The 11,846-nt window shown below is 33.1% G+C and overlaps 1 protein-coding gene across 2 annotated transcripts in view; it reads left to right on the top strand.

Annotated features, from left to right (window-relative positions):
- Positions 1-11,846, top strand: part of LOC129739613 (segmentation protein Runt) — a 127,967-nt gene that overhangs the window by 74,058 nt on the left and 42,063 nt on the right. For both annotated transcript variants that reach the window (XM_055731093.1, XM_055731094.1), the window contains exon 4: positions 8,570-8,770. In XM_055731093.1, coding sequence (XP_055587068.1) covers positions 8,570-8,770 — 201 coding nt within the window. The remainder of the gene's footprint in view (positions 1-8,569; positions 8,771-11,846) is intronic.

Below are 11,846 nucleotides of genomic sequence, written 5' to 3'. Positions count from 1 at the left end.
CAACTTTCAGTATAACTAGATAACTGATCGACCAAATTGAATATTTGGCATGTGACGGTATTTGGATACGAGAAATGTTTCTATTGTAAATCGAAGCCCCACCTGTTTTCAGTGGATAGATATAAAGGAGGAAAGAGGGGCTTCCATACATTTTTTTTTGCATAACTCGAGAATTAACAGAGCAAATGAAATAAAATTTGATATCAAAAAGTATTTGAGTACAAAAAATACTTTCATGAATGTTAAGTTCTATCCCTCCATTCAATGGGGGAGAAGGGAAAGGGGATGGTACTTCCTTTCAAGTTTATGCATAACTCAAGAATTTACAACGCAAATAAAACCAAATTTGGCATGGGATGGTATTTCAACACGAGAATTTTTTTATGTCAAACCATTCCTTTTTTGCAGTGGGATGATAGAATTGGGAATAAAGGAAGGGAAGAGGAAAGCTTACATTTAATTTTTTTTTACAAAATCCGATAGATGGATAAAAACTTAACATGGAAAATCATTTTGGTATGATTCTATGATCATCTGACACTCCATCCTCCTTTTAGTGAGTAGCTGCATAGGAGGTGGGGGGTGAGTCCAATACAACTTTTATTAGAATAAGTTCTCAATTTATGCTAACGAAGCAGTGAAGAGAGGAGAAGAAAGGAGGGGGTTCCATAAAAATTTTGTTGTAAAGCTTAACAACTTATCAAACAATGGAACAATATTTGATACAAAAAGATTTTTGAGAACGAAAAAAATGGGTATGATTATTAAAGACCACGATCTCCATTCAGCAGGGAGGAAGGGAAGGACAGGGGGGGGGGCTCTCTTATCAGTTTTTTAGAATAAATCCAGAACATATCAAGCAAAAACAACCATATTTTATCAGTTGGATTGTTTGCGTACGATTAATTTGAGACCCTCCTTTTTTAGGGCGAAGCTTAAAGAAACAGATTAAAATTATCAGATCTTTAACACAAATTTATAGATCAAGATTCAGAAAATTAGTTTAACGTTATTTTTGTGTTGCAATCCGAAACTCCAGCTGCAGCTCTCATTTTATAGTGGTTGTTTATGAATTATGTTATAATTTGATTTAAAATAATGCCAACAAAACAATAAAAATTTGAATAAATTCTGAAAATATCATTCGATTTTAAAAGGTGTAGCAAAGCACACCGGGTCAGCTAGTTTAATATAAAATTAGGCCCGGACAGGTTTCCCGGATTTTCTCGAAAAATGCCCGAGTTTTGCGCGGAATTTTCCAATTTATTTGGAAAATCCAAAAAAGAAGTTGAACAAATTGTGCTGTAAAATGTTTTTTTTTTTTTAATTTTTGCCCTCCTAACGAAATTTTTTAGAGCAAGTTTTATAAAAATAATCAAGAATGGTTTTTTGGAAGCCTAAAAAATAATTTAAAATCTGTCAAAAAGTTTCATTGGAAAGCATTTAAAAAAATTAACTTGATTTTTGTCACGTACTTTCTGGGTTTTGTCAAAATTCACCCCGATAGTTCCCGGATTTTTGGTTGTCAATTTTGAAATTAAATTCCCGGGTTTTGCAAGGTTTTTATATGCTGAAAAAATTCTGGCAACCTCAGGCATTGAGGATATGATTCATTGTTTTCAGCCATTGGCTGTTTCAATTTCAATATTCATTACGATCTAGAAATGGTTGTGATTGTTAAACTAGATTTATTATTGTGTACACGAATAAATATGAACTTGTAATACATCTTACTGAATTGAAATTTAGTTTTTTCCATTTTAATTGATTCTTTTTGAGATTGAATTAATTGATTTCAATATTGTGTGAATATTCTTTTATTGATCTTTTCCAATCAAATGTTGCTCCTATGAAAATGATGGAATTTTTTTTTCTGAACTGAATTTATAAAAAAAATGGACTATTGTTATTTTTTTTGAAAATTTCCACAAACATTCTGATGGAAAAAATCAGTTACAACCTAAATCCGCCAAATCAACTGTGAACGCTAACTAACCGAGCTGTTGTCAAGTCATCAGCCTAGTTAGTATGAAGGGCGCGGAAAGCCGTAACGAATTGTATTAAATTTTATGCCCTAAAGCCAGCAGCCGATTTGGCGGAAGCTATCTGGTCCTAAATCCTAGAGTAGAGTAGAGTAGAGATTCCATCAAGGCTGTTACTTTTTTTTTCTAGCTCCCGGCTTCAGCGACCAAAACAAGCCACCAGATCGTTCGTTTTCCGCTAGTCTATCGGTGAAATAGCTCCCTTTAAAAAAATAACAAAACTTCACTCCAACATAAGCAGCGGAAAGTTGTTCGATTTTTTCGCGCGGCGATGGAAAACCGTTTCAGATTTTTTTTTTGTTTCACCAAAAGCAAACTTCCTCCTTCCCCCGGAGCCATCGAAGCCAATTTATTTATTTATTGCGTTTATTATTTTGATCCGGAAGGAAGGTGAGGAGGAAGACGAGAAAAAAATGGGAAGGGAAAATCGACGGATTTGATGATCAAAATCGGGACGACGTTTGGCGGAAAAAATCACCCCTTGGATTCGCGCGGTCCCGTTTAACCGTGACACAGCAACATAGTACTTTGGCTGACTTTGTGTAGACGTGATTTAGGGAAAATGTGAAAAAAGAGTGGTATGTGGCAAAAAAAAAACAACAACAAGAAAAATCCAGCGTCGTCGTCAATAAGTTAAGCTCGTACTAATTCAATTTGGTTTCGTTGTTTTTTTTTTTATCGTTGCTCAAATTATCTTATTGGATGGTTTACCGAACAAGCGTACTGGATCATGATTATTTTTGTGTGTCTTTTACAAAGATGTTTTGATTCAGATTATACGATGATTTGCGAATTTTGAAAGCATTTATTTCCAACTCAAATTGTGATTTTTAGACAATACTTCTCTCATTCATTTATTTTTACAAATTCGACAAAATTCATTGAACAAAGTTTAAAAAAGAGCTATTGTTAAGCTCTATAAAATACCCAAAGAAATAGCACTTCATGCAAAAGTAAGTCGAAGAGAGATATAAGTTGCACGGTTTAGAAAAAATCAAATTATAGGCACAAAAATGTAGAAAAAATGTAGTAAAACCTTTACTTTTAAGTAATCCAACCGACAATGTTGTTTAATATACAGTAAATTTTGGAGATGGAATGAAATGATGACGATTTTGTACACATTTTTAATTAATCGTTTTATGCGTAAAAATAAGGAAATACATATTTTTTGCCTAGTTTGCAAAGGTAGCCTATATTTCAACTGTTCGTCTATTTGCAATTTCCAGATTTTTCTTACACCTTCATTCAACTTACATCTTGCATTCAATATGTTGTTTGATTGGAAAATGCTATTTAAGTCACTTTCTTAAAAAATAATTATGAAAGTTAAAAAAAATGTTCAAACCTCTATCGATAGATGATCTTCAGAATTTGAAAATATGATTTAACATGTATTTTCAACCAATTTTTCCTCATATTTTTCAAATTTGAATATCGTAATCCAGGTTAATATTGATCACTTTTTTTTCCATATTTTTCGATTATTTTTTCTGTTAAAGAGAATGTGGCATGTATCATATTTTTGAAATCAGTACTGGACTTCAATGAACGTAAACATGGTTGCAAAAATTTATTAGACCACTTTAAAATTGATTAAAAAATTGATTTCGCCTCTGTTTTGAATTTGATGTGTTGGGGTTACATTGATCAGTCTCTATTTTGATTTTTCTCAATCATAAAGGATACAAAACTCCTTCAAAATACGTTCAAATGCTTGTTTATAAATTTCATGTTGCTTTTTTAGGTTTTCTTTTAAAAACATTTATAATTGAAAAGGTACTATTATGTTGCACATATTTAGGGGCAAAAATTAAAACAATTGCTAAATAGTTTGAGCTAAAAAATACAAATGAAATTTTATCTTAACACATTCCTCTAGGCCATCCCACTATTTCCATTTTAATTTTTTTCTTCGATAACTATTTGATAGGGATTCTATCCATTTATCCAATACAGGTTTATTTTTGGAAAATGTCCTTATTTTACATATATAAAAAATTTATCAGGGTGCGTTCATAAATAAAGCATTGATGGATAGTTTAAAATCTCTTGAATTCGTTACCACGATACTAGATTTTTTTAGTTGCCTTAAGTTGGAAATTCATGTATGGAAAAAAAGGAATTTTGTTAATTTTTTTCTGTTTCTTTAATGTCAAATTTGTTTTTAAATTTTCTAGAATTCAACGTATTTTCAAAAATGTCTAATTAATTGCAAAAGTTTACAATGTATTTCACAATTGTTTAACAAAATCTGTGGCTTTTGATAATAAATTTCAACATATTTTTAACAAAACTCTCCCAATGGTCCCAAAAAGTCTAGCGAGTTTCTTATGTCTGAATTTCACAGATAATCGAATATGTGAGGGTAAGCAAAGAGTCAGAAGTAGCAATTGCATGAAATTTCTTAAATTTAGCATATATTTGTCCTAACTTTTTTAAGTGGTTGTAATTGTTTGAAAATGCTCAGAGTGATCAAAAAGTTTATAAAATTAATTTTTATAGTTTTTTTTTGTGGAGAAATGAATCCAACTTAGATGAAATTTCAGGGACTAGAACTGAATGTTTGAGTCAAGACCCATCTCTGGGTCGCAATTTAAAAATTAATTTTTATAGTTTCAAGTTTATTTAATAGTGTCTCCAAAATGTTTTAAAGTTATCTGAAAACAAAATAACAGTTTTCCAAACATTGACTCATGACTACCCAAAAATGGTAAGGTATAAATTTGAAATCCCTGACATACAATCCTTCACAGCAAAAATTCTCAAAACTGTTTGATATTGATTAAAAATTAAATGTTTGAAACACTTTAAAATTATGAGTAAGCCACCTTAAATTGCTATCAAGTTATGAAAAATAATCAGTTTTCTAAATGATCTACAAAATGACGTTTGAACTTTTAAATTCATCCTATGAAATTGTATGGACCTTGATAAAAATTAAATCAAAATCATCTTTCATTATTTAATGTAGTTTAAATTTTTCGACAATGTTGTCAGAATTGTTGTTTAACGTGCTATCAATGCTAACGTTGTTTAACGTGTGATCTGTTTTTAGATTGATACCATTTAACTTTTTTTTTATGCCTTGTATCAAATACACGATGTTTTTTTTATGAAACCAATGAAAGAAAAATTTAACATCTCTGAAAATTTGCAAGATGATAGAAAAGACATTCCCCTATCTAAAGCACTTATAAAAAAATCGATCGGGGGGTCTAGAACAATTTTTTTTAAATGGTGAACGAACAAAAAAATATTTTTTTTTTCTTTTGTTCTCAAACAATTTTTTCTATAAATTTCAAATTTACCTTTTTAAAGTTAAAATGTGTTAATATTTCTTCGTAAGTAGGCCCATGAGGAACAAAGAGATGAAAAGAGATGAAGAGTTTTTCATGTTAAATTAACCCTTCCGCAAATTTTCAACATCTTTCATTTTATTCTAATCTTCTTTCTGCCATAACTTTTCAATTCTTAAACATTCTTTCCCAAAGAATATAACATTTCAATGATATAGCCGGTAATATAGTTTCATTCCGATTAAAAATTTGCCATATATGAACGAAAATGTTTTTAACCAAATATTTTGGCAAAAAGGAATTTGGCGGAAAATTTTGAAATTAACAATATAAAATTTCTAGAATCAGCTGTAAAAATAACAACACTGTAAATATAAAAATTGAAAAAAATACTAGAAATGTGAATTTGCAATGATCATTTCCATCGAAGACAAAATGCAGCTTTGAACTAAGGGAAGAAAGTAAAAATTTAATCACTCAACAGAACATTATAAAAAAATTCTTAAAAAACCTTAAAATAGATTTTCTTAATCGTTTTCTATAGATTCCAGAAATGTGACAGAGCTCTACTAGGCAGCAAATGGTTTTTAAGAATGATTAATCAATACTTTCTTCTTTCAACTCAAAACTGCATTCCGTCTTCGATGAAAATAATCAGTGAAAAATTATGTTATTTTGAAATTTTCATCAGTGTTGCCTGTTATTTTTACAGCTGATTCTTGAAAGTTTTATATTGTTAACTTCAAAATTTTCTTCGAAATTTATACCTTTTTGCCAACGTATTTGGTTTAAAATAATTTCATAATTGCAGGTTTTTTTTCTAATGAAAGAAGAAATCTTAATACATTTAAACTAAAAAAATCTAAATTAAGTAAGAGAAAATTGAAAAGATTTGCTTGCTTTTTTTTGTTGAACAATCTTCAAAATAAAAGTTGTTTTAGATCGATTGTTTTCTTGAATGGTGCGTTTGGGAGACTCTCTATCATGCAACAAATTTTTAGATATGCCGAATTTTTCATTATCTTGGTCTTAGACCACGCCCACCAATGGTTGCTAAACCTCGAATCGAGTACATTCAGCAACATATCTATCAACCCATCATCGCACCAACAGTCGCTAACTTGAATCGAGAAATAGCATTCGAGCAGTAGGTTGTTACAGGATGCGTTTATGTAGCAACCCGGTAGCAACGCAGCCGGTCGTCGCCTTCAGAAAATAAACAAACACAAATACCAACCTGTTGCCATCCAACATGGGTGCGAAAATCAGTAAATAGATAAAAACGCAACCAATTAAGCCATTTAAAATACCGACCGAAATAGCAACGAACGGTGGGCTGGGTCTTAAAAAAAGGACACCAAAAATAGAGAGTAGCTTCCAATAACCATGACTAATTAAAAAAAATTTCAGATTTCTTTATTCTTTTCGTTGGTTTACTTGATTCGTTGGCTTAGTATGAGTAAATGCTGAAAGTCTTCACAAATCAAACAAAAATCTGATAATTTTGTCCACATAATCAAATAGTTCTTGTTTTTGTTTAAATATTTCTATTCTCTTGTTTTCTTAAAAAAAATTGGATTGATGCACTAACGATTTGTTTCATTGAAAGTAATAAGCTACCTTATGTTGTTGTCATGTTTTATAAAAACTGCATACTTAAAAGGTGCTTTTTGTCTTCGCAGTTAAAAAACGTAACCGTAAAAAAATCTGTACTTTTGAAAATATAGTTTTTTTTTTATTTTATAATAAGTTTTAAATTTTGAAAACTTGTGAAAGTTTTCCAGTATTTGTCAATTGGTCGTGAATTTTAACAAAGTTTTATACCATCATACATAAGTTTATGATTTTGCGTGAAAAATTTAAATTATTTTGTGTTTTGCACAAATTCAAGGTTGAAAAGAATTGAGTTCAATTTTGCAAATTGACAAATTTTGAACCAGATTGAAATTTATTGGTGTTACTTCTTTCATTTAAAATATTTATATTATAAACCAAAGTCATTTGATAGAAAAACAAAAAAAAGCCTGAAAATCCTTTTTTCTGCAATCTCTGAAATGATGAGTCAGAGAAATTTCAGTGATAAAAGTAGGATTTGTGATGTCATAAAAGTTCGCATCTGGGTTTTAATTTTCTGAAAATACTAGAACAACGAATTCAAACCTTAATCTTGTTAGCATGGTTGTTCACAGCTTGTTGAAAATTAAAAATAAGGGCCGCGGAAGCGAGCACAAATAACGATTCTTGAACAGAGCCCCTCCACCCACCATTTTTTTTTTCAATCTTCTCTTCCGGACTTTACATCTTTGTCTAGGAATGCTCTAGCCGTGGCAGTAAAAATCAAGAGGCTCATACAAAGTGACAAAAGTCGCACGTCCTTGTTCTGGGGGCAGGCTGATTTTTGTCAAATTTCAATAGCAGACCAAGTCAATTACGTTTTTAAAAAGTTTAAAACTCAAATTTTAATTAAATTAAAATTTTTAGTTGGAAATATTCAACATTAAAAAGGCACTTGGTTTGAATTTTTATCTTTAAGACATAAAATTTAAAAGTTTTTTTTACTATGCCATCGTTCTTTAAATTTTGTACCAGGATTTATTTTTAGGCACACAAAATTCAGATTTCACTTTTTGCTTATTTTAAAAGGGGTTTTTAAACTTAGATCGACACTCCTCAAAATCGTCATTGGTAACAAACAATAGAGAATGAACCAATAGAGTGCCGAATAAAAAGATGCAGGGAAGTCTGCAGGAATTTTAATCGATGACTAACCGAGACGCTGTGAGACGAGAAAATAACGAGATGCAAAATTTAGAGGAAACCAAGAGGGATGAGGGACCCAACTTCGGTCTGCCAGCATTCCTGAGAACATGGCAAAACATAGGAAAAAGCAAACCCAAAGCTGTATGATTTGGTCTTGGGGGCAGCTCTAAGAGTAGTAAATATGGCAACATCCATGAAAGTGATGCAATCGCGCTAGGAGCAGGATGGAGGAAAAAGGACCTTCTATCTCTTAACGAAAAAAAAAACAACAACGGCAGCCAGCACTCAAAATAGCTGTAGTTATCTTTATGCTCTTTCTATTTTATGACTGGCACCATTGTTTGGTAATGAGATTTTGTCCCCCAATTTCCGCTGTCCTTTTCCCCAGTCACCCGCCATCTTTTTGGTAATATGAATTTTTCTGATCTCGTTGTTTTCCCAATTTTCTTTCTTCCATTTCTGCTGCAGGAAAAAGTTTCACGCTGACGATAGTGATATCGACTGTACCGATCCAGATTGCGACCTACTCGAAAGCGATAAAAGTGACGGTCGATGGGCCCCGGGAACCAAGGTCCAAGATCCGGCACCAGGGCTTCCATCCGTTCGCTTTTGGGCCGCAACGATTTGGGCCGGATCCACTGATGGGCACGCTTCCGTTTAAGTTGCCAGGTAAGATAGCTCGAGTTTTCATAAAATTAAGTTTCATCACTTTAAATTTGATGGCAAAACTTTGAAGGCATCGCTTCAGAGTTCTTAAGCCAACTTTTTGATAAAGAAAAAAATAACGTTTACAATTTTGGCAATTTTGGCAATTTTGACAATTTTGACAATTTTGACAATTTTGACAATTTTGACAATTTTGACAATTTTGACAATTTTGACAATTTTGACAATTTTGACAATTTTGACAATTTTGACAATTTTGACAATTTTGACAATTTTGACAATTTTGACAATTTTGACAATGTTGAAAATTTTGACAATTTTGACAATTTTGATTATTTTGACAATTTTGACAATTTCGACAATTTTGACAATTTTGACAATTTTGACAATTTTGACAATTTTGACAATTTTGACAATTTTGACAATTTTGACAATTTTGACAATTTTGACAATTTTGACAATTTTGACAATTTTGACAATTTGTACCTTGCACATTCAACCCAACTTCATTTTAACTCATTAACATCATATGACCAAAACTAGAGGAGACAGAAAGAAAAAGAGTTGTTTTGAATTTGTGTTTTTGTGATTATTCCTAGCTGTTTTTAAGTTTCGGAAACGTCATGGACGGGTCCTTCGCACGGGCCTGCTCCATAGCCTTAGTAATTTTTTTAGGACATTTATTTCCCAGTATTCCGCATTTTTTTCTGAAGAACAATTTTTCCAATAATTTGTGAAAATTAACGTATATGTAGGTACATCAGAATTAACAACAAAACATTTTGCTAAATGTCAACAAAATGTCGCTCACCCTCGAAAAAAAAACGGAGGCCTATTATCACCTACCTTCTCGCGTATTTTTTCCCTAAAGAAACTTTTCAAGTTGAGTGAAATTAAAACACTTCATTGTTTCAGCCGGAGCTGGTAGCCCTCAGGGGGTTGACAAATTTTCACTTCACCCCTTTTTTGTTCCGAGGAAGGAAAATGATGATAAGTAAAACGGAACTTGAATTAATGACAACGATACAAGAGGGAGGAGGAGGTGGAGTGAGAGCTCATTCGAAAAAGAGCGTCTGTTGTTAAATGGCGCGACAACAAGAAACATAACGCGCCTTTTCTGCTTCCCCGAATGGCGGAAGGAAGTCGGCATTTTTCTTTCTGGTAAATGGCGGGATGTGCGTTTCTCGGTGTTCTGGCTTCGCCTCCAGCTATGATGAATATTGCTGAAATGTTTTGACTTATGGTTTTGTTTTGGAAAATGCAGCATTGCGGGTTATATTTCATCTTTGTTTGTTGAAAAATACAAAACAAAATGGAAGCGTTTCACATATCACTGAAACGTAGGTGGAAGACAATTTTTTTTCAAGAATTTTAGGAAAATTTAAAAAGAAGTGAACAAACGTTTTTTTCCAGAAAAAAAAATAAAACAAGACAATTCACACATGGCGATCCTGCCAAATTCATTCAAGCTCTAATCGGTCAAATTGTATAAACAGAATCCTCTTAAACGAGATTTCAGAATCTTAGCTTTCCAACTACCCTATGGCTCCTCTATCATCGATCAAATATGTTTCACCCGGAGCTCCCAAACATAATGATATCTTTGCCAGCAAACCAACCAGAAGACATATGTTCCGACATAATTATCGCCCCCCGAGCAAGAAGGCAGCCGTCAAACGCCCGAAAGTGTTTTGTGCGTCGTCATTTTCCGCCACCCGTCATCACTTATCATCTCGGCACATGAGTAATTATAATTGAATAAATTATCATCTGCTTATGACACACATCTAACCTAGAGATGTTGAGAAAAGGGCCACCTGCCGGCAAACCCTTTTGCTCATTTGTAGAGCATAAGCCATTTTCAGTACCTTCGAGAAGCCGCGAGGCTGGGTGACTGATGACGACTTTTCACTTCCTCCCGGGCGAGGCGTCTTAAACATAGGTACGGCATCGGAAAAGGGGTGGAAATTCATCAACTCAAAACGGTGAAATGGCAGAACGTTAATGGCAATCGCTTATGAGAAGACGTTGCCGAAAGCCGGAAGCTGGTGCTTCTGGGCCAAGCCTAAGGTTCGGGACCAGGTCGGCTGAAGATGGATGATAATGAGCGAAAATGTATTTCAAAGTATAGGAAATGAGCAATTTATTCACGCGTCGTCGTCGGTGTCGCAGTAGAATTGGGCGAGCGATGAGAATAAGGTGTCATTTGTGGGATGGTCGTTTCACTTTTGCTGGGATATGTTTAACACAATTATCACTATTTTTGTAGCAAAAAAGAAAAATATTGTAATATTTTTATACAAGTTATGAAGTTTTTTGAGCTGCAGGTAGGTCATCAAAATATGTTTAGAATAAAGAAAAATGAAGAGAAAATGGGTTGAATCTAATGTAGCTCAATCATCCATTGGTATTCCACGTGGCGACCGTCATAATAAATTGCAATGAGTTTCAGCGAGGTTGTTGTTCAAATTTTGATGGAATAACTTAGTTATCCGAAAATTACAGCCACTTAACAAAAAAATTTTTGCAGTCATTTAAATGAAGCACTTGAAGTTGTATGTTGAATGTATGTTGGTTATCCACCATGGGTGCACGGATTCACCGCAGTTTCTGCCTAAGTATGTGTTCACGTGCATTCTTTAGATTATTAAGTTCGACAAATCTCCAAAGCAACACGTACGCTATACCCGGACCCCATGGCTTCATATGAACTTAGTATTGTGTTGATGTAAGGTATATTTTGGAAGAACGAGTCAATCAGGTGTGCTAGTTTACTTACAGGTATTCCGGCATCTGTGTTTATTAGACTGCTCTAAATTTGTATGGAAGATTTATAGCCTGTGAAATGTTAAATATGCGCTGCAGGCTAAAATTGGTCCAAGGCCTAGTACAAGATCTCATGCTAAACTTTGGCAAGATCAGATCACGGGAAGGGTCGCTCAACGAGCTTAAAGTTTGTATGGGATTTTGAGACATTTGGTTCGGGAGAAACCTGTAAATCTGGTTTTTTATCAATTACTTTGGTTCCCTTTGGCCGATTTCTTTTAAAAATGGGTTTTACTAAAGCCTGAACTATGAC

Source organism: Uranotaenia lowii, chromosome 1 (assembly GCF_029784155.1).
Source record: "Uranotaenia lowii strain MFRU-FL chromosome 1, ASM2978415v1, whole genome shotgun sequence".
In the NCBI taxonomy this organism is placed as follows: Eukaryota; Metazoa; Arthropoda; class Insecta; order Diptera; family Culicidae; genus Uranotaenia; species Uranotaenia lowii.
Note: the sequence above shows the minus strand (reverse complement) of the source record. Positions and strands in the feature narration are given on the sequence as shown.